This window comes from Excalfactoria chinensis, chromosome 17, assembly GCF_039878825.1.
Source record: "Excalfactoria chinensis isolate bCotChi1 chromosome 17, bCotChi1.hap2, whole genome shotgun sequence".
Classification (NCBI taxonomy): domain Eukaryota; kingdom Metazoa; phylum Chordata; class Aves; order Galliformes; family Phasianidae; genus Excalfactoria; species Excalfactoria chinensis.
This window is the reverse complement of record NC_092841.1, coordinates 2,291,427-2,319,382: the sequence shown is the minus strand read 5'-3', so window position 1 is coordinate 2,319,382 and position 27,956 is coordinate 2,291,427. Positions and strand designations below refer to the sequence as shown.

The window sequence follows — 27,956 nt, the reverse complement described above, 5'->3', positions numbered from 1 at the left end:
ACCTTACACAGCAGGCACCTTAAATCCATCTGCAGTCTGACTGCTCAATATGTCCTTCTGATGGCTTGAAATCCCGATCTGTTGTGCTGCTGTTCCTACACGTTCACTGTAATTGGGTTCCTACCCCCAAAACCTCAGACATAACGTCAGTAGAAGATACCCTTTCTATAAATACATATTGCTCTGCCTATAAATAGCTTTTGGTGAATCCCTGAAGCATGGTGTGTTTTATATATATATGTATATTTCATTTTTTTTATTGCTATTTTGTCCTTTATGCTGCTGCATGGAAAACCACACTCAGCTTTTCCAGTGCTGTTCTCTATGAAGCAGCTCTACAGAAACCTGCAGGAATTTGTAGCGTGCCGATAGTGCTGCCTCAGTGTTCCCATAGGTGGTGTTTCAAGTCAGATTGGGTTGGTGGTGTTAAATAACAGCTGTGCTCGCTGCCTGCTGCCCAAGTGAGGTGCTCAGTGCAGTTTGGGTCGCGTTTCACAAGAGCCGATTGGTTTTTGGGGTGGGTTGTAGGTTCTTGGAAGGTAGAGGATCTAGAAAAAAGGCATCTGTCTTTAAAATACCAGAAGCACAACATTGGTGAGGGCTGTTTGTCTTAATATGAAACCAGAGGCAGAGCTGTGTGTGTGTGTACGTGTGCATATAACAGCGTATATAAAGGCTCTGTCAGACCTGTCGAGAACTTGGAATCAGCCTCTGCTTCAAATAAGGAACTTCTGGGGGACTTGAGCAAACTATTTTTGTCCTCCAGGTGATTTTCTTTCTAAAGGGATGCCAGATGTGTTACTGCAGACTATCAAAGCTCCATGAAAGGAGTTGGCCATTTTAGTTGCATTTCTGAACCTTCAAAACTTAAGAGATGAAAGCACCTGCAGATGCAGACACGGCATTCCACGCGTGGCACGCTTTCCGGCATCCTTTCATTTTGGTTCTTCCCTCTTTTTTTTATCATTACAGTTCTTTGAGGTTCCGTTTGACTCGAATATGAACAGGACAAAAAACAGACCCCTGGTGCGAGGACAGATCAGGTAAGGCTGCACACACACACCTGCTTCCAGCTAATGAGCAATGGGTCTTAATGTTGCTTTTATCTGTCTCCAAGTGTTTCTCTTGCTCTCCTCAGATGAGGAAAAATAGCAATTTGCAGACAAAAGAAACGCAGCTCTCTGTTCTTTGATACTGTTTCATGTTTGTGACTTTCATGTGAGGTGTTTGGCTAATCAGCTGTCCTCTGCAATCCCAAACTCCTCAAGAAAGCAAACCTTCCACTCCTGTTGTGTACTCCTGCATGTGTGACCAGACACCGTGCAGTGCATCAGGGTGTCATTACCTTCTCTTGAAGGTTTGCATTGGGTTGTAACAACAGATCTTCCAAACTTCCCATCTTGGAACGAACACGAGATGGTGGGCTGTTCTTATCCATCCACTTTATCTGTTAGACTGCATGCATTCACCTGAGTCTCCTGGATTGTCATTTCCTGAGCAACGAAACCATCCCATAGAGGCGCTGCTAAAAATGACCTGCGTTAAAGGCTTCCTTTTCTTTTCCCAGTGGTTTCATAGCGCACTGTGCTGCCTTTGCCTTTTCTACATGTACAGCTGGAATGAAAACTCAGAGCGGTGGCATCTAAGAACGTCTGGTATAAGTGTCATCATTTAGCTTCTCATCACCTGTATCTAAATCCAGAAGGAGTGCTGTATGTGCGCAGAGTTTCCCTTCAAAAGATCCTTCAGTCACTCTGTCTTCTGCATTACGTATCAGCTCAGCTTCTCAAAGGCTGTTTCCCAGCTAAAAAAGCCAAGTGGAAAAGAACATCAACAAAAAACTGTAACTTATTTGCAAACTAAAACTGAGGCCCAATTCATAAATGATTCAACAAACAATTTTAGTATTGCGTTTCCACGATTTGTGCCAAGGATTATTTATAACAAAATCCTGTTTTCCCTTAGGCTTCTGCGAACAGTTGGTCCTATTTATTCCTGTGTTTTATCCATCACCTTTGGAAGACTGAAAAAAATAAATGGTGATGGATGAAATTACAAGAAAATTGAGACAAAATAGTAAAGTGAACCTTGAGGGTAAATTCGCTCTCACTGTAAATAGTCAGAGAGCTTCAATAAACTCGCTCTGGTTTGTTCTCAAGGATGGTGCTAATTACAGATGCCTGAGCTGAGTTAATTTTATTTAAAAAACATATTTTAGGGACAACTGCAGTGAGGACATCTGTTGTGCATGCACAGTGTCCTCCTGTGCAGCACCAGGCGGAGCGCTGGCTTCCTCTTAGAATCATAGACTTCATAGAATGGCCTGGGTTGCAAAGGACCACAGTGCTCATCCAGTTCCAACCCCCTGCTATGTGCAGGGTCGCCAACCACCAGCCCACGCTGCCCAGAGCCACATCCAGCCTGGCCTTGAATGCCTGCAGGGATGCTTTCTCACTTGGGGAGAAAGGTGATGGGGGGATGCTTTCCCTTTCATTTTTTCCCCCTTTTTTGGGGCATAGTCTCGTATTGCTTGTGGGGATTCTGCTGGGAAACCTTCTGACAACTCCTGATTTAGAGAAAGCAATTAGTTTTAGAAGTTTCCAGCATCTTTCAATGAACTTCACTGTCTTCCAACTGCATCACAGATTGACAAAACCATACTTAACGTATTTTCTGCTTTCCCCCCCCTTTCATATTTACTTTCACCACAAAATGGTAATGCTGGGGACTTCATGTAATCACTCGTCAATCTATCTACCTGACTGTCAACAGCTAATTTAAAGTTCTTTAAAGTGTCACTTACCTTGAATAATGCCGGCCTGATTCCCTGGAGACTTGTGAGCATGCAGACCATGACTGGCGTTATTTCTCCTGCGGTGTGCCAGAGGAGAGTAATCCAGTGCAAGTGATGTAAGCTTGTTATTTTTTGCCACGTATTCCCTGGTGTTCCTTGAACTCTTTCATTTCTGGCTGGTTAAATAAGACCCTTAAATGATTATCCTCATATAAGTCAAGAACAGACGGGACAGAGATGGATAAATTGTAGGTAAGAGAATGGTATCTCACCTTGGGGACAGAACTCAACAAGCCTGGGGTACATACAGAGTTCTGGACTAAAATCTGTCTGTCATTTAAGTTTTGATGTTTTCTTCTCTTTAACTGTTTCATCTCATGAGGTCTTTGGTGCCTTTTAAACTCGTATCTGTGATATGCGGTGCAAATGAGGCATCATTTTACAGTCCATGCTCATTTTCACTGCTCATAAATAAAATGTAATGGCCTTATTTTTTCATTCTTCCCTTCTCTCTTCACGTTTAATTTAGTTGTTTAGTTCTCACAGGTCCTGTTAGCTGGTGTAGGACCACGCCAGTTTTTGTGCAGTCCAGTGCTGAGCCTGAGACCCCTTTTGAAGAGTGAGGAGTCCTTCACTCTGCCTAGCGTTGATTGACTGCACCTCTTTGCAAGGGCTTCCAGTGGTGGTCTTGGTGTGAACCTATGCCCAGTGAGAAGTTACACTGGGACGAGATGCTTCTTTTATAGGCAACTCTCAGATTTTCAGAACTTGGGCCCGAATCAAGCTGGTAACCCTCATCATGAGGTCCTGAATGTCCCTGAGTCATCCAGCCCTGGATGAGCTTGTGTCTTCCTTTCCACTAAGCTAACTCATGGAACAGGCTCATTAGATGTGTCATGCTGTAACAGGGAAATTGCTCCCATGTGTTTGGCTTTGTGGCCTTCATTTGCAGCTTCAGCAAAGATTAGATGGGCTTAGCTAGGTTTAAGAGAAGCTGCCATGTAACTAAATCATAGAGTCATTACAGTTGGAAATGACCGCTAAGATCACCATGTCCAACCATCAGCCCATCTCCACCAACACTGCCCAGTGACCACATCTCTCAGTGCAGCATCTCCACGTCTCTTGAACACCTGCAAGGATGGTGAATCCACCACCACCCTGGGCAGCCTCTGCCACTGCATCACTTCTCTTTCTGAGAATAACTTTTCCCAATATCCAACCTGAACCCATGGCACAATTTGAGGCCATCACCTCTCATCCTGTTGCCGTTGCCTGGGAGCAGTGGCCAACCCCCACCTCATCACAACCTCCTGTCAGGGAGTTGTAGAGATCAATAAGGTCTCCGCTGAGCCTCCTTTTCTGCAGACCATTGGGAACAGCCCCAGTTCCCTCAGCCACTCCTCAAAAGACTTGTGCTCCTGCCTTGTAATGGTTCTTCCCTCCCTTTCTGTCCAAAGCCTTTAGTTTGAGAAACCAAACCAAACCAAACCTACCTTGGCAATGCTTTTTTGTGCTCATTTTACCTGCATACATATTCATGGAGTTCAAAGGTCCCACAGCTGATCCTCTTTTGCAACTTGCTGAGGGCTGGAAGTGTCCTTCAGCATCACATGAGGAACGTGAGCACGCTGCAAGGAAGCAGGGCTGTGCTGCAGGGTGTCTGTGTCACCACAGCCTATGGGGCTCAGGGGTATTTCTATCAGGCAGCTTTAGGCAGGCTGTCACACCAGGCAGCAGCAGCCTGTGAATGAGGAGCCGGTTCTGCAAAGTACTCAGGAAGGATGCAATTTGGGAAAGGAATTGTTTTCTGTCTGATATGAAGCTCCCTGTATAGATTGCATCAACTTTATGGCTGAAATACTTACCCAGACACTTGATGTGCCCCTGCTATAAAACGCTTTGTCCCTGGCTCTGACACCGGGCAAAGCATACAGGCAGGGATGCCAATGGGCCTTGCAGAGCTGGGGTCTCCTGTACATTGGAGAGGAGTGCACACACCTTTCTGCCTGCCCCAAAGCTGCTGCTGACGCCCCTTGGGAAAATTCTGACACTCTTGCTAAGCCTGTGACAAACAGCACCTGATAGTTCATTGACTTCTTGCTTTCCAGCGTCCTATTTAATTTGTAGGGCTCTGAAAAAAATTCCCCTCTGAGCAATGAGACGTAACCATCCTTATTCTCTATTCAGAGAGTAATCAGAGACATCCTGTTGCAAAAATAACACGGGTAGACCCAAACGCAGCATGCCACTAAACGCCATCCATCATTCCAGCCTGCCCACATGTCCCCTCCCTCCGCTGACCCTCGAGTCTTGTTTGGAAATGCAGACAGCTTCAGATGTTCTTCCTACTTTGACCGTAGTGTTAAACTCATTGGGCCTATTTGTGTTTTGCATTAGAACAACAGCTGATATTATTTTTCCTGCTATGGGTTGTTTTTATGCTCTTGAAAGAAGTCGCTGCGCTCACGCAACCTTAGATTGGACTGAAATGGCAGCAGCTTTTTCTAGTTTCCTGTTGGGTATGATTTATTCCCGTGCTTCTTACAGTAATGGATTTAATTTTCCTGCAGATTAATTTAAATAAATCTCCAGTATGAGCTGCAGTAGCTGGGTGAGCTTAGCCTCTACTATGACAAGTGTCCTGCTCCATTACATTGTACAGAATGACAGCTTTGATTGCAGTTGGACACGGAGCTGCGTGCACACTTGTTAGAAAGCATCTGTTTTTATGAACTTACAGTGCTGCTGGATCTGCTGCTCTAAGCACTCGTAAAAACTTAATAGTTGGACGGGAATGGTTTTTCATCTTAAAAACAAAAAAGAAAATAATAATTGGGGGGGGGGGGATCTCCATATCCGACATCAAACAGTGTGTTCTCAATAGCTGGCTAATTCACTACCGTGTCAACTCTGCCCCTTTGCAGCTATTCCCTACTCCCATTCCTACAGCCCTGCCTTGGGACTGAAGCCATGATTACTCCCTTAGTTCACCTCTGGGCTCATGTCGCCTATGCTGTGCAGGCAGCATTGAGGTGTCTCAGGCTGCAGGGACCTCAGGAGAGCAAAGTCCCATCTCCTGTTCCCTGCTGGGGCAGCTGGGACGTTGCTGCAGGTTTTATCCAGTCCTGTCCATAAACTCTTCAATATGTGACTAACATGCTGTGGTATTTAACTGTATTCTCCTCATGCAAAATATTTGCTCTCTCAAGTTGTTTTTCCTTGTGCAATTAAGAAGCTTAAGTCTATTAACTTGGCAGAAAGGCACAACACGGATAATGCCTCTGATGCTTCAAAAGAAATAAATCTTCATGTTGTTTGGTAAATATTTTTTTCCTGGAATCCCATTAACTCCCTCACTTAGCGATGAACAAGGAGCTGTGTTCTGTATATGAGCTTATGGCCTCTCTTAATTATTACAGCAATTAATGGAGGCTTTAATGCTTTTCCCACTTGTTGACGTTTCTGAGTGCAGTGTTGACTTTGGTCAGTTCAACTCTAAGATAAACTCCTGAAGAATCAGACCAAAAAGAGCTCCAAAGTCAGTAATATTTCACGCTGATGGCTTATGTTTATGAACTGTGGTGACAACTGCAAATACAACTTGAAGGTTCATTATCTGATAGGAAATTGCAGCGTGTCAGGCCTTCCTATTTACTCAGAAACTCATTGAGCCTCAGGACCAGATCTGTCTGGCAATGCCTGAGGCCGAGTTCTCTTTCCATCGCATGGAGCAGACCTACTGCTGCTACAGCAAAAGCACTCGGTGCTGAGAAAGTGCATTAAAAAAGAATAGAAAACAATCTCCCATAATCACTGTTGATATCTCGGGGTAATTAGCTCGATTCTTTGTTTGCTCACACGAATGCAAATCAGGAACGTCTCCGCTGGAATTGGTGGAGTTCCACTGATATAAGTGAGAGGAAATCCTTGAGTGCTGTGCTGAGACCTGCATGCAGCACTCAGACAGCCCCGGGGTTTAAAGCAGTGGTTTGAAATCTCCCCGAGGCTTTCAGCTCGACTTTGGTTCCCATTTAGGGATCAGCCCCCTCTGAGCTGCTCGGGCTGCTCCCCTGGGTGGTCATTTCAGATGGGTTTTCCTCGTATTTAAGTTAAAACAAATAAAACAGAAACTCCATAAATCTACAGTTCTTCAAGGGAAATGGTTGTGAGAGCTCCGATGTTCATTCCCCGCAGGGAAACATCCTGATATTTTGTTTAGAAAATACCTCGTTTTTAAAGGGACTGCCCTGAGATGGTTCTGAATGATAAAAAATGTTTCTTTTTGCAGCGGGAGGTTTTCCTCTTGTTTAAACAGGGCACGATTCAAAGCAGACACCATCACAGCAGCCTTTCCAAGCGGTTTTTTATCCTGCTTGTAGTCAACCTTTATTATTTGGAAACAAGTAAATGCGTTCCATTGCCACCGCCGCCCTCCTGGCTGCCTTGTTTGTTTTCACCCTGTTCTCCAGAAGCTGTCATTGACTGTATTTGGTAAACAAGAAATGAAAAAGGCAGCTTTATGCTTGTGACACATCCGAGGCCTTGTAGAAGTGTACACGGTGCGTTCTGAACAGCGGGGTGTTCTCTGTATTCCTGGCGTGGCCACGTTATGGAGAGGTGGGGGGAGCAACCTCGAGGCTAAGATATAGGTTGATGAGGATAGAACCCACATCAAAGGGCGGACTAATGGAATGATATCATGCTTACTGTGTCGCTTTCCCAAGGGGGATATGGATGACAGTACTTAGATTTCAATTATCTATTCACTGCCTGCATAGGATGTTGATTAAATGGTTCTGAGGTATTAGAGGTCCTTTTGTAGAGCTCGCGGAAAAGTGGTGATACCGCACATTATCCTTAGATCAAAATGTGTATTAGCAGGAAATTATATAGCTCTAACTACATCTCCGTTTTGTTTCTTAAGGCAATAAGGAGGGTGGTTTTAACAACGAACATCACGTCCGGATTCGTTTCAGCTGCAGCAAAGAACCCTCCAGCTCCTGGTACAATCCTCTGCCCCAGCAGCCCTGCAGCACTCAGCGCGGGCATTCCTTTGTAGGCAGCTCTGTTTGCTCAATATAAATCCTGCGGAAACACTTGACCCCTCACGCCTTGCTGCCTTTCAGTTCAGCCGAGGGGCCTTCACAGCCAAATTATTTATCAGAATCCTTAATTGCGCGCAGAACAGTTGATAAATCGGCAGACATTGTGCCCTGCCTCCCGTTAGGAAGCATCCCAGATGCTCATGTATAAACCAGGAGTCACGGTGCATTTGGCTAAATAGCTGCTCCATCTGCTCACAGGGAGCGCTGCTAATGGAGATGTCTTATCTCCCCTGTGTCAGCTCCATGCTGGGGGGCAGAGCCCTGCTTTGTGCCCTTGCTGTCCGCTGGGATGGCCATTGATTTTTACTTTTCCTTTTGTAACTGCTGTGTGAGGAGCGGTTTTCTTTGGAGGTGATGGTGAAATGTTTCCTCTTATGCCTCGCAAACAAAAGCAAAATGAAACGGGAAGCCCAGGATCCTATCTCTGTCTCATTCACAGTTTTGTCCTCGTGGCTGTCAAACATTTCAGGTTCATGTTTGTAAATTTTGGCTTAATGCAGTCAAAATCTCAGCACTTTGTTCCTTCTATTAGTATTAAACCTTATCTGGTTTAACCACAACAGCATCATTATTCACGGGGTGCCAAGTGTCGGAGGAAATGTCACTGCTCAACAAGTCCATTACAGAGCTGCCTCTGATTAGAAGCTGCTATACCCTGAGATCTGTTTACAGTAAGTCGCGTTAGAAGTGCATTTCCTTCTGTGAAGGACAGAGTTTATCATGTCCTACACAAGTTATAATTTACATGTTATCGACTTTGCAAGCCAGATTTAAAAGAGGTTTTTCTTACAATGTAATTAGCTCCGCTAGCACAGATGCTTGCTCTTTAGTCCTTATTACCAGAGAAGTGGCATTCCTGAGGTTAAGATATGCAGGGAACTTCTTTGATATGTTTTATTTAAACTTTTCTTTTTGCCAGGGTCCTGGAATCACAGGATTATTGTATTCTAGATCGTGCCATAAAGGACCATGAGCCACAGTGGCTCACAGTGCTGCCTGTGTGTGACAGCATTACGTTTGTGCACTTCAGGGGTACGTGGAGGCTTATGTGGGTTGATTTTAGCTGAGTGTCTGTAAGATGTAATTCTGGATGCTAACTATATTAGACAAAACACCCAAATAATAATGCAGGGATCACAAACCATGATCATTCCCATCCTTTCTGCCATGGAAAGCAGCAGCTTTGCCTTGGTGCCTGGTAGTTGTTGGGCATGGCAGCACTCATTGTTGAGAAGATGCATGTAGGCTCCTCTACTGCTGGTTCAGCTTCCTTCTACCGTTGAGATTTTGGCTTAAGGTTCTTTTCTCAGCATTATGTGTGCAATTGTCCTGCAGGGAAGAGGAGCCCTACCTCTGAGCTTGTTAAGCAGCAGAAATGAAAGAGGCTTCTGTTCTCAGTGGACAACACAGGGGCTGGTTCACCTGCCCTGAAGCACCATCAATGCAATGCAAGGATCTTACAACTGCAATTTGATGGTCTCAGCTGTTCACTTACTCTTCCTCATTATGGTATGTGCAGCGTGGATCCTCCTGCTGTTGACTGCTGCTTCTTGCCCTGGTGTGTCTGGATGTGGTGGATGACTTCTTTCCTCCATTCTCATTGCTCCCAGGAACGTGTTTAGAGTCAATGATCCTGCACTTCACAACCAAGAATGACTGGACCGCCTTTTCACTTTTCTGAAGGCCACGTTGATTCATACTCCAGCACTTTCTTCCGTCTCAATGAGATGGAGAACTGACCTGGGACTTCTTTACTCGCTGCTTTCTAAGCGTCGGCTGCAGGCTGAGCAGCAGCATGTGTTAGATTTAATCACTCTAAATCACAGAAAAAATGTTTCTGGAGAGAACATATTATCCAGTGTGTTTGTCAGCTGGCCTCTGGTTCTTACACAGAGAGAGAACTGGGATCTTGAAATGAAATGAATGGATCACTTAAGTGCCACGCTGCAAGGTTAGCTTTGTTAGGTTAAAGAGGAGGATTTAGTTTAAATATTATGGGGGACATTTTTCAAATTTACTGTGGGTTTGTCTTGTAAGCACTTTAACAAAATATTTACATTTTTGTGACTGCAGGGAAGCTGTGAATATTATTATTCACCCCTTCACTCCTACCTAACAGAGACATATAACAAGGAGCGTGCTGACGCTCGGCGGGGTTGCTCGGGGTTGTTATGGTTAGTGTTCTGCTGTGTATAGCAAACGTAATGAGAGCATAAACATTGGAGAAGTAGGGCTTCTTTTCATTTTTATTCTTTTCCTTTGCCTCCAGTGAAGTGACGGAGCCCAATTGGTGTTTCTGCTTAATACCAAAGGGCAGCATAAAAAGCCGTATTTCTGTCTGACCGTGCTGTTAATAAACCTGCAAGTGTTCCCAGGCTGTGTTAGGTTTATCTCATCCAATCACTGTGACTGCTATGGTTCCATCTGTCAGCAGATCTCAAACCTCAGAGCAATGGAGGAGCAGATCCCAGCATCGTTTCCATGGAGCTGGCTGGTAGGACGGCAGGAGATGCACAGGAGAAGGCTCCATGCTGAGGGTGGACCTCCAGGTTCTCTTATTTCCAGCTGAACTGAACTCCCTCTCGTTAGCATGAACGCAGCATCTTTGTGGAAACTTCCAGTGAAATCAATGGAACCGGTTTTGATTTATGCGAGCGTAAAAAAGAGAGATGTGTCCTTCAAGATGAAATGATTCTTTTAAATTAGCCCTGTTTGTTTATGATAGTTTTAAAGTCCCTGGCTCTGGCGAGGGAGACTGAACATCTGCAGCTCAGATTCTTGAGGAGCGAGGGAAACTAATTGCCTCCAATTTGGTTAAAATACAGTGTCAATTACTCCTTTAAACAACAGTGATACACAGCCTTGACAGCGAGGCTAGGGCTCCATGCATGGGTTGTTTCTTCACTGGGAGAGAAACGAATTGACATAGACATGGGGCATTTTATCCTCATTTGTATTTATTTACACTAAGTGGGCTTCTGAACAAGTACATTGGATAGCAAAGCCAGAGCTTGCTTGGCAGTTTAGTGCCCAAACTCCTGAAAGCAGCTCCCTGACAGCACCCAGCCAGCAATGCTGTTCACCCATCGCTGAGCTCTACGAGTGCCAGAGTTCTCACTGTCTGGCATTCCTGGGGATATCCAGAGATGGCTCAGTGCTGGGTCCGCCCCATGGCCCTGCTGCTCTTTCCAGTGTCCTGTGAACCACCTCCATGTTGGCAATGTCAGGTCTCAGTGCCTCTGGGTGGGCAGCTCTCATTGCAGAGATGTGCGCCGTAAGGCACTGCATGTGAAATTCAGCAGGAGACAGTGCTTGGTGGCAGTCAGAGCCACTGCCGTAGGGGTGCTCCCAAACCCAGCTCGTCAGGCTTTTGGGAACAGCCCCTCTCAGACTAGTTCCTCTTCAGCTCAGATTCTGCATTAGAAGTAATTCTTAGAATGTTTCATATATATATATATATGTTTATTTATTTATTTAGATATGGGAACAATACAGTCCAATAGGAGGTTCTCAGCATCCCTGTTATGGTTCCCCTTAGAAACTGCGTTTGCAAAAAGCCAGTTACAAAAGCATTAGCACGTAGAATGGCAACAAGTGGCTTCCTGCTATCTTAGCAATTGTGGTAGTGTCATACTCACCTAAAGGGAAATTGATATGAAATGCACTTCTCGTAGTGCATGTAAAATGTGGTGTGCTGCAGAAACAGCTTTTGGGATGAGATTCCTGCAGGGAATTTGTTCACAGTGCAGACCAGAGGTTGAATCATTGGCAGAATGAAGATTTCTCTTCTCTGCTAGTTAAGATTTAACATCGAGTAATTCATTAAGGGAATGAAAAATGGGATTTGACAATGCTCCCGTTCATTTGCTCCTCCTAACAGACATCTTGTCAATCACTGGTGGTAAATGATAGACAAGTGCATGTTCTGATGCTTTGGAGCCAAGGGGGAAAAAAATCGAATTCCCAATTAAAAGTTTCATGTTTTAATTTTAAAATAAATCATCCTCCAGCCCTCATCACGAGTCACCAACTTTCTTTCATGACTGAGAGAGAACAAATGGGTGCATATGAGCACCTCTATCAGGAGGTTGGAGGGCTTCTTCATGCTGTTCAGCCACAGCTTACCCAGAGATGGTCCAGGAAGGAGAGAGCAGGTGTTCAGTGAAGCTGATGCTTTTAGCATCAGATCAGTGTAAAGCTGTTCTTCGGTTGGAAAGAAATACCATTCCTCGAAGCAGATCAGTTTGATAACTGAAAGTTATCACTGCGTGTAAAAATACTGTGTTAGTCATAAGTGCCGTATGAAATGAAGAGGTGCTGCGCTGATTGGGGTCGTGCTGCACCGCTTTGATTCAAGCTCAGACTGTGGATGTTTCTTCTATCAGGTGCATCCCCCCCCTTGTCCACCCAAAGGGCTCTTCTGGAATTGAATACTTTTTGCAGAGAAATTAAAATCATTTTAGCAAAATCAGCCGCTCATTCATTCATGATGAAGCTACTGAGCCACGCGGTGCTGTTCCAGTTTCAGTTTCCATTAGCTTTGTTGTTATTACTATATAACTTTTACAGCTGACAATGGTCGTGAATATGGTTTTTATTACTAAATATATAAATATGCAGCCTGAAAGGATTTGTGTGGAAAGTTTAAAATTCAATTTCGCTGTTGGTAGATTGCCATCATTCAGTTGTCTGCCACGATTACTAATTGGGTTTGAAAGATCTGTTCCTTACTTTGAGCTTTCGAAGCTGTTGGAGTGGTTTTTTTAGCCTCCCATCACAATCATTTCAGGGAAGCTACCGTTGCTATTCGGGGCAAAATGTGCCTTTTTGCAGCTTTCTGGCTCGTTTTTCACCATCAGCTGAGTGCCAGAAGGCTGCCCCGCTTCTGGCTGCAGGCATCTGGGGAAGCAGGGCTGGAAACGGTGCAAACACAGCCCAGATGTGTGCTGGAAAAAGACGGACTTTCCTCCCCATTACCTAAGTCAGAGGAGCAGGAAGGCTTCTATACGGTCATATGTTGTTGCAGTGCGTAACGTCCTCGGCTCCTTGCTTCCCTTCCATGCGAGGTGGGATTGCTTGTAGCTGCAGGGCTCGGTGGCCTTCCTGAATCCTCTTGGTGGGTCTCAAAGAGTTTTCAAGGAGGTTCTGGCAGTTCTGGGTGCTGATCCTTCAAAAAATAAATAAAAAGTACGAATCCGCAGGCTGAGGGAGGTGGCCCAGACATAGCTCAGCTCCCTATGGCAGTTGTGGTGATCCCACCCTGGCAATGGTTTTTTAGGACTGGCTTTTGGCAGTCCTTCACGTTGTCTGGCCACGGGAGCTGAGAAGATGCCAAGCAGAAGTGCAGAGGCGGTGGTTTTCTGAGCGGGGCCAGGTGCATTGGGAATGGGGAGCTCTGTGGATCCTCCTCTCGTGGAGTCGGCTTTCATGGCTGTAGGAACATCCAAAGGGATGTGACTCCAGTTTGTATAACCTCTTGTTTCTGTTGGAAACCTCAGCCCGATGCTTTTGTCTGAGCTTGTAATTGGCTTCAGAAGCTCGAATAGCTTCTTGCTGACCTGGAAAAAGTTGGGAAGAGGGGCTTCCTCTGTCAGCCAGGCTGGAAGGAGTCTGGGGACGTTTTTAGTACCTACCGATTCCAGAAATAATAAGTAGCTTATGATGTTAACTCCCCAAATCTGATTTTAATTATGGCTTTAGAGCAGCATTCTTGCACTGGACTTGTGTCTCAGTCTGAGATGGCAGAATGGAGCTGCTGAGATGCAGACCGGGCTGGTATTACGCTGCCAATGGCTCCCTTAGAGCCTCACTATTTTCAGCCCAGCCTGGTTCTGGCTGTTCCTCTTCTTAGTTCAGCAAATTGTTTTGACACTGTTTGAAGCTGAAATCTTCATCCAGAGTAACAACACTGAGATTGATCTGAGGCATCAGTCTCCCCTTTACTGTCTCATTTCCCTGTCCCAATAGAGGGTGATACAGGAGGTGGGGGCGTTTGTTCCCTGCATCCCATTTCTCACCAACCCCTCCTGTTGGTTTTAGGTCTTCATCTTGCATTGGGCAGAATGACCTTGTGGCTCCAGAGGCTGTTGTTGGTAATAATAAGGTCTAATACAAAATACTCGACCAGGAACGTGAGCATTTCAGTCCTCTGAGGTGTTCTGTGCACGCTGCACTAAACAAAAGGGCGCTGTTGTTTTCTTTGATCTGTTGGGTTTTTTTTCCACTTTGCCATTTTGGAAGTGGGTGATGTTTCCTTAAAAGGTTTTTGACAGACAGGGAGAAGAGCGAATTTGTTTTATTACCTTCTGTATTAGGCTTTGAATCTCATTTTCAAACATAAGCACTTCTGCTTCACCTGAAAAATATGCAGGCAGTCTTAAATGGACACTTAGATTCAAGCTCTCGCTTTTATGTAAATATGTTTTGTGTGCCCAATTTCCCATTAAAGCAAGGTCACAAATTAAGTTTCTTATGTATTTACACATCTGAGCATGAATTGCATGCAACTGCTGATTGCTTGAATGCACCTATTCAGCATGCATACAGGCCGTGAAGTTGTGCTGGTATCTGAGTATCAGTGCATTCACAGAGCCACGTCCAAGTGTTAGGTGCTGATACTGGAATTTGTCATGTTTCTGAAGGCTGCTGTGTATTGAGATGAAGTAATTTCTGGGTGATTTTTGGATGCCATTTGTTTTTTAAATTCATTATCTCCTCTTAATATGCTTTTCCTAATTTGTGGCTCTATCGGTGCTTTGATGGCCGTCTTCCCAAAATGTTTTGCCAAAGGCAGCACAGGAGAGCATGCACAGCAGTGAAGCTATTGATCTTTGTACACATTAAGCTCGCTAATGCTGCTGTGAAGTAGGTAAGATAATACGTTAATTTTATAGATGGGCAAACGCTTTAATTTGTTTTCCTTGCTCCATTTTTCCAAGTAACACCAGGAGTCAATAAGCACTGTTACCCATGACTCTGGAGCCTATTAAATAATCATGCTTCATGTGTGTGAGATCATTATATACGTGCAACCAGCTCATCTGTAAGTGTCACCTAGATCCAAAGATGCTGCTATTCCTTGTGGATCACAGCAGGCTGTGCTGCCCACGTCACCGTCAGCAATGTGATGGGTGAGGGTCCTCTCCTGGGTGCCATTACTGGGATGGGTTCATCGTGGGTGATCTGAGCAGGAGAGGCATCTCAGCAAATTCTCCTTGGATCTGGAGGGGTTTGGCTGTTTGGTGCTCAAGCTGATGTTCTCTCAGGAGCTTTTAGCTGAAGGTCAGTGTCTTTGCTCACTATTACTGGGCATTTGCATTCTCAATGAAGGAGAGAAGAGGGATGAGGCAGACCCGACAGTTTTTGGTTTTCTTGGAGGAGGTGTCGTATGTGGTGACATACGTGGGTATTTTAGCGTTGAAATGTGAAGGGAGCTCATTTGGCACTTGTAGTATTTTTCCAGAGTCTGATTTTAATCAGTCAAATAACTGAAACCAACTCCTCCCAAGAATCCATCATAAAACCCGGTTTCTTACTCAATATGTTTGCTTTCCCAGCTAGCTGCTTGGCCAATTTTCCAATGGAAGACTGCCTTTTTTCTTCCCATGGGAGTGATTCCCTCAGCATAAGTGAACGCCCAAGTGAAATGAGGCTTATATATACCAGTGTCTGTCATCATCCTGCACTTACTGGAGGGGTTGGTTTAGGGATGAAGGAAACCAGCAAGAGAACCCGTAGCCCATTCTCAATGCCACATGAGAATTCCCTGCTGCTGGGGTCCCCGGTACCTTTGTTCCTGGGAGGACTTTGTGGACCTTACGTGGTGACAGAGCTGGTGGCAGCTGAGCATCACAGCCCTCCTCCTGCTGCAGGCTGGGATCCTCATCCCCTGTGCTGTCTCAGTGAGGTACAGGCAAGGAACTGCGTGTCAAACCAATGAGTATCACATCTCATCCATGAGTTCTGATAGGTCTTGTGTCAGCAGGGAGGTATATCATGGTCCCTCGGAGACCATCAGCTATTAGAAGTCAGGGTGCCCTTAAACTGCTTGACTTAAAGGTGGGTCAAGTCTTCCTTGTTAAAGTCCTCTAAGACGTGAAAGTGGTAAAAACTGCAGCAATAACTGAAAATTCTCCACCTTTTCCTCAAATATTGCCTCTTTTTCTGTGAGGTGTTGCTTATCCATCTCCTAGGCTTTATCAATATGATATATTTATGGGAGAGTGAGCTGAATTCTGCTTCGTGTGTCTCCAAGAAAGCAAAGTCCCAATTTCTGAGTGTGTAGTCTTTGTAACGCCAAGGAGTTTTATGGGGCAGAAATAACAAAGCTGAATCATTGGATCACAGTGGGAGCTTCTGATCTGAGTTGGTGTTTCTGGTGCAGACCCTTGTCAGTCAGACAATTAGTCTTTGAGAAGGATTTTACAGTTGCTTAGTTTTTGAGGGGAGAAGTAGGAAATAGGATACTTTCAAGGTGTCTAAAACCTGCATGTGAAGAACGGCCATCGTTGACTTGGTGCCCTCCCCTGGGATGGTTAGGAATGTAGGCTGATCAAAGGGCCTTCAGGAGCCTCCTTTTGAAAAGGAGCAAAAATTAAAGAAATGAGAAAAATGAGGTTTGTTTTCAAGGAAGAGAACGACTTTTTTGCAGTCTTCTCATTTCACCTTCCCATTCTGCTAAAGCCACAACTTCTAAAGGTAATTTCTTGCTCTGTCATTTGGATCCTGCGGAGCTGCTGGTGCTGCAGGGAAGCACTGCTTGAGGTAGGAAGCTTGGTGCTCCCTGCTTCTGCTCCCATCTCCTGAGGAAGGGATGAAGGAAATACTGAATTTCTTATCAAATATTGTGGGTTCCCCATCCCCGCGGGTGCCCAAGGCCAGGTTGGATGGGCTCTGGGCAACCTGATCTGGTGCGGGGCAGCCAGCCCATGGCAAGTGGATGGAACTGGATGATCCATAAGGTCCCTTCCAACCCAACCACTCTGTAATTCTGTGGTTCTTTGATTAAATTCTCGTGTCAGCCCTTCATCACCAGCTCTTGCTGGGCCTTTCATTTGGAGGAATACAGCTGAGTCTTCACTCTTGATTAGTGAGAAGAGAGCTCATTGCGTTGGGTCAAACCGAGTCCTCATTGAGGATGTGCACCCCATAGGAGTGCCTGGTTCTGAGGATCCTGCTGGTCTTTTGTCACCTCCAGTGCATGCATTGTGCCAGTCTGGTGCTCAGCCGTACGTCTGGCTCTGTTTTATTCAGCCACCAGTCAGGATGGATTTGTTTAACCAAAACCAGTCAGGCTTTCATTGCAGAGGGGCAACACACAGAAAGAGAAGTGTTTGTAGTCATCACTGAGACACTTCGCCATGCAGACTGTGATGTGTTGCCTTTGCATAGCAGAGCACTGCTAGCTGCAAACCCAAAGGGCACGGAACCTCCCGGCTCCCTTTGCAATGTGTTCTCAAACTGTAGGCCTTGCTCTGTTGTTGGGCAGCCAGGCAGCATCCTGCTCCATCTGTTCCTGCCGCTCCATTACCTGTGTTGGGATGCATCGACTCAGTCAATTTAATTTGAATCAGAGGCAGGGTGTGAGTTTTGCTCGCTGTGATCCTTGTGGTTATTTAGGATTTTCATGCAGTAATAGTTTGATGAAGGCTTTAAAAAGGTGGTTTTTTTGGCTGATAGAACACCCATAAAATTCATCCCCACCAGCATATTCTCCTTATGAAGCTGAAGCAGTGCTTGCAACACGTATTTTAAGGTTAAAGATTTGGCCAGAGGGCAGAGTGATGGTAGAATACAAAGGCTACATAGTTTTAAATGAGACAAAATGTGTAAAGCTAAAGTTCACGCGCAGACATTTGCTGCAAGCGCATTTATTTTCTGCTCTTATATATATATGACTGAAAGCGTGTATTTAATGCAGCTCAGTTAATGGCATTTTTCTCCCTTCCAAGAGGGATTTCAGTACTTAAAGGGGGGCTGTAAGAAAGAAGGGGACAGACTCTTAAGCAGAGTCTGATGTGGCAGCACAAAGGAAAATGGTTTCATTTAGGTTGGATATACCCTAAAGGTGGTGAGGCAGTGGCACAGGTTACACAGAGGCGGTGGTGCCCCATCCTTGCAGCCAGCCAAGGTCAGGGGATGTGCTGTGTGCACTGATGGAGCTGTGTGTGTCCCTGCTCAGTGCAGGGGGTGGGACCAGATGGCCTTTAGAGTCCCAGCTCCATCCATTCTGTGATTCCATGATTATTTCTCTCATTTTAGGCATTTAGTTCCCTTCCCACTTTACCAGATACCCCTGAACAAGCTCATCTGAAGAGATCACCAGCAGCAAATGTGTTGACCTGATGCAAAGGAACACAAACAAAGCTTCCTCCGTGTTGTGTCATGGTGCTTGCTGCCTGCGAATGTGGTTTTGGTAGCCAAACAAAAACAGCCTTGTTCGTCTTGTTTGGATGTTTGTCGTGGAACTTATTAGCAGAAGTTTACACAGCTTCAACCACTTTCTTAACAGACTTTAGAAGGAGTTTCCAGCTTTCCCTGAGCCCGTCGAGCTGTTGCATGATAAAAAATCAACAGAAATAATGAACACCTTTTTTTGTGTCTGTCTGGTTCTTTCAGGCCAGCCTGAAATATCTTTGGTTCATTCCTCACTTAGAAGATTTCAGTTTGGTTTTCTTACCAGAGTGGCTTTGCTGTGCTCCCCCTGCCTAGCACAGTCTGTGAGCTTAATGGCAACGTAGAGAATTCAGTCATTTTCAGTAAAGCCAAAAATTACTTTGTTTCTGTTAGCATAATTTCGAGATGATTGAATGTGCTCTTTCCCTCTTAAATGCTTCCTCATTTTGTGTCTAACTCTGTTGTATTTCAGCCAAAGAGCCCCTTGGAAAATTGCAATCAGTTACAATTCTGGCAGGCTACAACCGTGCTCATTCACTCTGAACGCTCAGTGCCATTTCCAGGGGTCAAAATTTACTAAGATTACAATAAAAGAAAATGATCTGCTGGAAGCGCCGCTCGCGTTGACCTCCATTGCTTAAACTTATTCGGCAAACACAGCAGTGAGGTGTATAAGAATAACCTCTCGTGGCAAACCTGTGGCCACCTGGTCTAGAGGAGGGCAACCAGCACAGGGCAGAGGGTTGGAAATGGGTGGGCTTTAAGGTCCCCTCCAACCCAACCATTCTATGATTCTATGAATCTACAGAGATGGTCTTAACTTTTTAGATAGGCTTGCCTTACAATGGGGCCAGACGCGAAAATCTCGAGTATCAAAAATCCATACACAGTAACGAATATCCCATATTAGCTTTCTAGGGGAGTAGGGAGAAGTACAAAGGGAGAGGCAGTCCTCATTCTCTAATGCAGCCCCTGCTTTCCTCCCGCAGCCCCCTGCTTGCTGTATGCTTTGCAGCATGTTGTGGTGTGCCTGGTGTCGCCCTGCTGACTATGGGGGTCAACCCCCTCACCGGAGCCCTTGGAGCGTTCAACATCTTCCTGTACACCTGCTGTTACACACCCATGAAGAGAATGAGCATTGCCAACACTTGGGTGGGAGCCGTCGTCGGAGCCATTCCCCCCGTCATGGGCTGGACCGCAGCGACTGCAAGTCTTGATGCTGGTAAGTGGAAAATCCATGTTGAAATCTTGGGGAACTGGTTGTTAGCTTTGCCTTGGGGACACCTAAAAATGCCTGCACAAAAGGCAATGCGAAATGAATTTTCTTAAGCTCTTCTCTTTCTGCTTGTTGTCCTGATACGGCTTCATAAGTGCAGCTAGTGCAAACATCAGAAAATACTATTACATCACAATGAGCATGAGGATGGAAGAAGCCTGATGGTATCAATCCTTCTATGGCATTTTAAGGGCAAACATGAGATAGTAAAAAACGTATGGAAAGAAAGGAATGTGGTTCACGTGAAAGAAAATACCGATCCCATTCGTCCAGCTCAATGTGGTGTTCAAACTGGAGCATGCTCCCTTGATTTCTCATTGTGGAAATCAACTTGTGATTCTGTGGCCTCACCCAGGCCCAGGAAAAACCTACATGCATAGGGACAGCAACTGCAACAGTGTCATCAATAACACAGAAGCTTTTTCTTAAAATAAAGGAATAAAATATGTTTTATTGTCTATAAAATTACACCAAGATCGCTGATGGTTTCCCAACCCCAGAGCCGTGCTCAGCACCGCAGTGGGTGCCGGCCTAGCGCCGCCTCTTGGGGGATGGGGGGGGCGAATCCGGGGGGCAGCTGCTGGCCCTCCTCTTCGGGGGGCGTCGGGGCCCCCCAGGCGAGCGGTCCGTGCCCTGGGCGGAGGGGCCCGCTGCCGCCGCCTGCCCCGGCTCCTCCTGCGGCTCCTGCGGGGACACGGGGGCGGCGGGCTGGGGCTCGGGCCCCCCAGGAGGGACGCCGGGGAGCTGCTCAGCGCCGGGGCCTGCAGGGCTGGCGGAGCGGCCCGGGCCGGAGGCGGGAGGCTCCTGCTGGGAGGTGGCGGGGCTGGGGGTGTCCGCGGGGCCGTCCTGCCCTCCTGCTTCACGGGCAGCCTGGCTGTGCTGCCGCCGGCGGAGCTCCGGGCCGTACAGGGCTGTCACGGTGTCGATGAGCCCCGCCACAAACCGCTCCGTGTGCTCCTCCAGATGGGTCTCCATGCTCAAGATGAGGGCGTCCTCGTCCAGCCCGTAGACGCACAGGAGGTGCATGATGGCAGTCCGTGCTGCAGCCACCTCCCACCACTCGTCCTCGGTGATCCCCTCCAGCTCCTGCTGGATCCACCGGAGCAGCGGTCCGAGGTCTCCCGGGTCTCCTCGGAAGAAGTCCGCCCAGACCTCGGCTGGGAAGCCGTGCTCGGCAGCCACGAGCTGCGGCTGTGCAGAGCCCTGCTCGTCCTCCTGCTCGTCCTCGGAGTGCTGTGCAGGCTGCGGGATGGGGCACTCGAGGAAATCGTCCTCGGATCGCACCGAGTACCGGATGCTCTCGATGCTCTCCTTGCAGACGGCGCAGGTGGGCTGCTGCTTTGCCCAGCGCAGCGCACAGCCCAAGCACAGCTGGTGCCGGCAGGGCACGGCGTAGGCCGCGTCGTCCCGGCTCTGCCCGCAGAGGGGGCAGCTCCAGTCCGAGGGCGGCTCCATGGCCCCGGGCTGTGCGGTGGGCTGGGGAGAGCCGAGGTGGGAAAGCTGCTCCCTCGGCTGGCGCTGCAGCGGGCAGGAGCTGTCAGCAACTGCAAAAGACAAAAGAGGCCGCGGTCACTCGCCGTCCCCGGGGCGGCTGCAGCAGCAGAAGCAGCAGAAGCAGAAGCAGCAGCAGCAGCGACGCCCCGGTCCCTCAGCACGAAGCCCCGGCCCTGCTCCCCGCCGCCCGCCCCGGGGCCGTGTCCCCGCACCGCTCACCTCCGCTGCTGCGAGCGCACCCCGCGGGGCCCCGGCTGCCTGAGCCAGGCAGGGCCGGGGGAACGCTGGCGATGCCGTGGGCTGAGCACCAGGAACTGCTGCCGGCAGCCCCACAGCACGGCCCAAACAAAGGCTCGTTGGCGGCTCCAAGTCTGGCGACTGCGCTCAACCGGAGTCCAGGCACGAGTGATGCTGGGCTCTGCTGCGCCCCAGCTTCTGCACGGGGGTCGGTGAGGTCACAGTTGAGCCCGCTGCTGTCACAGTGCCTTGGTCGGTGACCTGGCAGCGCAGGGCTGCGTCTGTTTGGGCGCCAGGCTGGGCCTACGTTGCCCTCCATCCTCCAGGGACTGAACTTTGTGCTGCTGATAGATCTGGGAAAATAAAGGCTGCACACATTTCCCATCTCCACACAAATCCTTCTTCTGTGTATTTATATTTGGGACACGCGTTTTGTCCTGTTCTGGTTCTCGTTCAATGCCAATTGGTGGCAGTGTCTTTGTCCAGGTTCCTTTCTGTACCAGCTGCTCACAGCACAGCAGGCTGTTTGCTCATGTCTTCCTGTACAACCTGCAGTAGGGAACCTGTGTTAGTAGGGCTGGACTGGAGGATCTGAGGACCCTTCCAGTCCCTACAGTTCTGGTATTCAGCGTATAATTTCAGCATGAAACCATTACACAATTAGATCTGACTTTTCAGTTAGGAGCTTTCAGCAGGAAAAGTCCCAGATGTGTTTACTACTGTCTTTCCACAAGCCAGAAAATATCTTAGGAAGATTAATTTATTGGCGTTTCTTTTTTAATTGGTCACTTTTAGACACTTATAAATGTTCCTTTCCCCAACTCCTTGAAAAGCAAACAAGAACTTCTAGTTTAGTAACTGTGAACCTTTTTTTACGTCTCTCATAAAACACTGATCTCTTCAGCAGCGACTCTGACACAATTAGGGCTTGTTTGTCCTGCCAGCTACGAGCTTAAGAGTCAAAGCAGCTCTGCATAGTTATATTCTGAGGAAACGCATGGAGTTCAATTAGCAGGTTTGTTATTATTATTTGTTAGCACACATTCATCCAACACCACTTTTACCCAGAACTTATCAGTATCTGTGCATCTAAATGTTTTTTGGCCATCCACCACCCCTGGAGGTGTTCAAGAAACGTTTAGATGAGGTCCTGATGTATTCAGACATATATATTTAGCCTTGTAACTGATACAGGTATGCCTATTAGTGTCTTGTGTTAAGGAGTGCCTAACAAAGGTCATTAGAAGCTTTGTAGTTCTGAAGTGAATGATTCAAAAACATCAAGTACGTGTCCATGTTGTAGAGCTCAGTCACTGCGTAGAGCCTCAGTCCAGAGGGTTGGCCTGGTGCTGCAGGGCTGATGCTGTAGGATGCTTCAGCTGCATCACTGGGAGCTGCCCTAAGGGAAGGGCTCCAGGGCTGCATGGGGTGCTGCTGGAGAGGCTGTCAGAGTTCAGATTGCCATATCCCTTTTGAAACGGCAGCTAAACTGCAGCCAGAGCACACCACATTAAAGGAAACGGGCACTGGTTTTCATTATCTTTAATGATCTTCTATCATCAAGTTATAACTTGCTCTTCCAGACCTATTTCTCAGTGAGCTACTCTGTCCCTGTACCGCAAGCTGCAGAGAGTCCTTGTCTTTCTATCTTCTGTCTCTTCCTAGTTTGCAATTAATTTTAGGCATGTGGGCACACTTGCCTCTGCCAGCTGTGGCAGGGATGCAGTCAGTGGAAGATGACCTGAACCAATGCAGACTTTGCCATACCACGATGACCACTGCTGGTCCATAACTGCTGTTGTGGCTGTTCTGGGCAGCTGAAATGTTCCACAGCAATCTCCCATTGGGTGCCAGCAGGGCAGGGCAGCTCGTCTGATAATGGTAGAAGAACTGTTGAGTTGATGAAGATCTTTGTATTGAAGCAGGTCTGGGGACAGTCTTGACAATGGTGGCCTGCATGTCATATTTTAGTGCATTTCAATATTAATATGTATATATATATATAGAATTAAGGAGGAAAAAAGCTGCACTGTAACCAATTTCCAATGCTAAAGCATTCTGCTGCTAAAAAAGAGTTTAGTACTTGGAAGAATCCATCCCACCTGGAGCACAAATGTGCATCTTCACGTGCACATGTGTGATGTGCAGGCCAACGCACCATTGCTGAGCTCATTAATAAAGGGTAATTAGCTTGGAGCCTTAACCTCGTTTTAGTTGGAGGTGTGAAAATGCATTTACACCTCGTTTAAAAAGGTGGAAAAAAAAAAGAGAGAGAGAGAAATATTTATTCCACTCAATAACAAAGAAGAATGTGAAGGAAGGGAGTTGGAAAACTGAGAGGGAAGGCTCTCACCATCTAACTGGGAGAAGGAGGGCTCTCCTTATGTAACTGGGCCCTTCCCAGCTGACGTTTTATGGTGGATTTTCTCTCCTTGTAATCTCACGGCAGCCACACTGTTGTACATGCTGCTGGTTCTAGCATTTATGTGCCGAGCTTCCCTTACCGCGCCCTTAAGGCTGTGCATGTGCTGCCAGCGGGTTCGTAGTGCCATGGGGTGCCCTCATTCAGCTGGTAAAGCTGAAGGCTTCCAATTCAAGACATAACAAGGAAATATCTCTGACTGAACAGCACTCTCTTGTCATTTGTCTTCATTTCCTTTATAACTCTCTTATCCCGAAGAGTAATTCATTGACAGATAAGCAAAAAAATATATCTGCAGATTTGCAGATACAAATCTGTGACCTTCTATTTCCAATGGTACAAATACATGCTTATATCTCTTATGCTACAGATTTGCACCTCTTATGGTGGTTCCCAGTGATGCTTCCATTTGTGCCCCTGATAAGTCTTTAATTGTATGCTCTTAAGTCGGATTGAGCATCCTGCCCCCACCCCTGGGTTTCATGCCAATGCAATTTAGGGGAAACCTCCCATTTCAAAAGAGAAAGATAAGGTTATCTCTGGGAATTCTTTGTTGTGGGTTTGGAGTGGGTTTGCTTTTCTTTTTTGGGGGGGAGGGTTTCTTTTCTTTTTGATGGCAGCTGCTTGAAACCGATGAGAGATCAGGAATGTTCACATTTCCTTGCCGAGTGCAGGTGAGATGGTCAGAGGTGCTTGATAAGCGTAATTTATCACACAGATATCACTGCCACATCTCTGCTGTGTTTATGCAGAACCTGATTGCCCGCCTGTGAGCTGCAGTAACACGTTTGTTTCCTTGAAAGCAGGCTTCCTTGCTCCTCTGTGGCGCTATTTATTTACTAAGATATTTGTTTTTCTGTTCAATCGAGACTCTCAAATCATTTCTCCCCGTTTTACAAAGGAATGCCCTGCAGGGAAATAATGCCATTCTCTTAAAGCCTGGAGTGCTGGTGTAAAGACAGGAGAGAGAGGCATAGCTCAGCAGTGCTGCTGTGTGCGAGGTCTGTGCTCCCCAGCACTGCGCTCTGTGCCGTGCTATTGCTATTGCTATTGCTGCGCTATTGAGTCTGGGTGTGTTTGGTAATGCAGATGTCTTTAGGAAGTAGCAGAGCTATTTATTTTGGCATGCAAGCAGGCACACGTCTGCATGCTGCAAGCTACCCTCACGTTGCTGTTCTTCTTCCCCAGCCTAATGCTGCTGCTCGCTTCTTAGCGGTGTTTGTTGTTCATCTTAACTTGGTATTTTCCAGTTACAAATGAACACATCTGCAGGGAGCGTTTCCCAAGTGCCAACAGCCCATATCTTACCATGTACGTTTTGTGCTTCTGCTCACCATCCCGTGCCATTGCCCTGATGGCTGATCCCAGCCCGCAGTGTTGTGCCTTGGGGCAGAGCTCAGTGCCATCGCGGTCATGTAAGCCACCCAGATAGATGGAAGTGACAAGCAGGGGTCTTCCACATAATGTGCTTATCAGTTAAGGGGATTTATTCTGAGTAGGTGGCGGTGGCGTAGCAGATAGCAGCCTTGACAGTGCAGCAGACATTACAGACCCGCGGTGGCCTGGAGCCATAGGTATTACTGCACCAAAGAGTGTTTATCTCAAGAGACCATTTAGTTTATCTCAGATGCTCCACTTCTGGCCTCGTATTCCTGAAAGACATCTTGTACTGATTTTCATTCATTTGGAGAAATTTAAATAATTCCCGGGGCTATGGAATTTATAGGCTGCGTATCAATTGTAATCATGTGGAGGCTGATTTCTAAATTGCCTTTACTTTGTAATTCAAATTATGTTGTATGGTAGACATTAATTATGTCAGCCAACATCTATTTACAAATGGGGATTTAAAACGGGCAGTTCTTATCAGCCGGTGACATTTGGCAGATGGATAGTTTCAGGCACAGAAAGAAAAGGAAAACAGGAGAAGGGGGGAGGCCTTGGCCCAACCTGTCAGTGCCCAGGGTCCCCCATACCTTCTCTGATGTAGCACTTGTCTGCCAGGAAGAAAGGAAAGCAACAGCTTAATTGCATGCACAGTGAGCTCGGAGAGTGAGCTCACTGTCCCGTCCCTTCTCTCTGAGCTGTGAGTGTTTGCAGCCCCCAACTCCAGCCCTCAGCCCCCCCCTGCAGCTCGTTGGGGTTTTGCTTCTTAGATGAAAGACGACAGGATTTGCGGTCCGCTCCGGAGGAAGCGGAGATATTCATGTCATCGACATCTGAGATTTGGAAGCTGGGGCCCAGGAGTGTGCTTTGTGTGGGTAAAAACTGTAAAAAGTGGGGTGGAGGGACAATGCCGCTTAGCAGCTGGTCTGAATTTAGTACAAAAGCTAGGGAGCCTTTTTTTTTTGCCCTCCCCCCCCCCCACACACACTTTCCATCTTCAAAAGAAACAAAAGAAGTGGCAGCTCCAGCAGTAGGACACCTGTGGGAGCAGCGCCAGGAGTTCAGAGGCTGTGCACCAGTACTGCATCCCAGTGCTGCATCCCAGTGCTGCATCCCAGTGCTGCATCCCAGCCCTGTGCGCTGCCATTGGAGCAGCAGGAGTGACTGGGCTGCATGGCCAGCTTGGGGTCACGGGGGACACATGGTACCCACAGGTGTGTACTGGGGCCCTGGGTGACACACAGGAGGAGCCTCTGTGTATCCATGAAGTTTCCCATCCTCTGCTGCACGTGGTCCTTTGGTGAATACTTCTTGAATGTATCTGCAGAAATGAGCGCTCCGGTAATTTCATCTCACCCAACAGGCCCACATGTTTTATGATGTGTGTTGCTGGGGTAGCAGAGATGAGTTTTGCACGGCAGTGTTGCTTTTCACAACCGTGGCTGTATAATAGAAGGTGTTTCCTTGTAATGCTGTCATTAGTCATAACCTGTTGTTATGTGTTGTGTTGCACGAAAGGCGTGCGTGCCTGCATGTGTCTGCATGCAATACCTGTGTCTGTGTGTAGTACCTGTATGCAGTACCTGAGGTCACCTGGTTTCCTGCCAGTAAAGCCAGGAGCATTCCAAGAGATGAGGAACTCCATGCCCTCTTTGTGGTGGGCACTGAGATGCTCCTTTTGTTCCTCTCACAGTGTTCACACCCACCATCCCTCCCCTTTAAGTGCTCCAGCAAAGAAGTCCATTGCAGCTCTGCAACCATTCTGTTCCACGCGTCCTTTGTGCCATCCTTCCAAAGAAGCAGCCATACAAACCCATGACCATGAGCCTTTCAGCACTGCAGTGTGTTCCCCATGCACAACCTTGGCGGCACACAATGCCGGGCAGGAGCGCAGTGCCCACAACCACACCAAGTGCCATTGTCAGCAGCACAGGGACCTTGGGCAAGGCTTTCCTAGCAATACTTTGATCCTTTTTTCTTCTCAAGGCTGCCGAGCCGCTCACATGTCACCCCACACAAGCAGCAGCATATGCTTTGTTTTCCTGGGGAAGCAGAAGTGCCAGTTGTTGTCTTGCTCTGCTGCTAATATAGGATATAGCGCAGTGGTAAAACACGGGGGAATTTGTATTGGTTTTGTTAAGGTTGGTGAACAGATAATTCCCGAATGCCTTTGTGCTTGAGAATGCTTCATAATCACAAATTAAGATGTAGATTTTATATTGCTAATCTCACTGCTCCTCTCCAAGACAATGGTAAGAATGAAATAGCAGGTAACGTGTTTCCTCGGGGACATTCTATCAGGGCAGCGTCTTGAACGCATGTAATCTGAGGCCAATTGCTTTACCCTAATGGTTATTTCCCGTCACTGAAGCAAGTTGAAGAACCTAATTACCACATGTTCCAACCCTGCTGCACAAACAGAGCTTGCAACCCCTGTGTTATGAGGCTGTCTTTGTGCAGCAGAGCAGCATTGCTGCACGCTCCAAACCACGCTGAGCTTTGGCACCCAGTGCCCCAAAGAGCCCTTTGGGTGTTTAACGTGGCGCGGTATCTGCCATGTGTGGCGAGGTCGTGTTGAGACTTCAAAGCTTTCCTTTACACCCGTAATTGCTGCATAGTAAGAGATCTCCAGGGAGAGCTGCTGTGCTAGACCTGTTGTGAACATGCACAACAGACAGAAAATAAGAGCTTTGGGGATGTGTCAAGTAATGCTTTTTGCTCTTGTAACATCCTGTAAAAGTCAGGCAGGGCCGCAGAGAAACGTTTTGCACTGGTTACGTTAAATTTCCTGTAGAAAAGGTGAAAAACACAGTTGGAGACGGCGTGCTTACCGTGAGCAGGTGG

General features: G+C 47.0%; 2 protein-coding genes across 2 annotated transcripts in view; one reads left to right on the top strand and one right to left on the bottom strand.

Annotated features, from left to right (window-relative positions):
- Window positions 1–27,956, top strand: part of COX10 (cytochrome c oxidase assembly factor heme A:farnesyltransferase COX10) — a 92,825-nt gene that overhangs the window by 57,186 nt on the left and 7,683 nt on the right. The window contains exons 5-6 of the mRNA XM_072352256.1: window positions 973–1,043; window positions 19,287–19,519. Of these exons, the coding sequence (XP_072208357.1) occupies window positions 973–1,043; window positions 19,287–19,519 (304 nt within the window). The remainder of the gene's footprint in view (window positions 1–972; window positions 1,044–19,286; window positions 19,520–27,956) is intronic.
- On the bottom strand, window positions 20,105–21,632 carry LOC140260206 (uncharacterized). Its single transcript, XM_072352282.1, has 2 exons — window positions 21,287–21,632; window positions 20,105–21,117 (listed from the first exon to the last, which is right to left on the bottom strand). Exons 1-2 carry the CDS (start codon window positions 21,621–21,623, stop codon window positions 20,105–20,107), a joined length of 1,350 nt encoding a protein of 449 aa, XP_072208383.1. The 5' UTR covers window positions 21,624–21,632.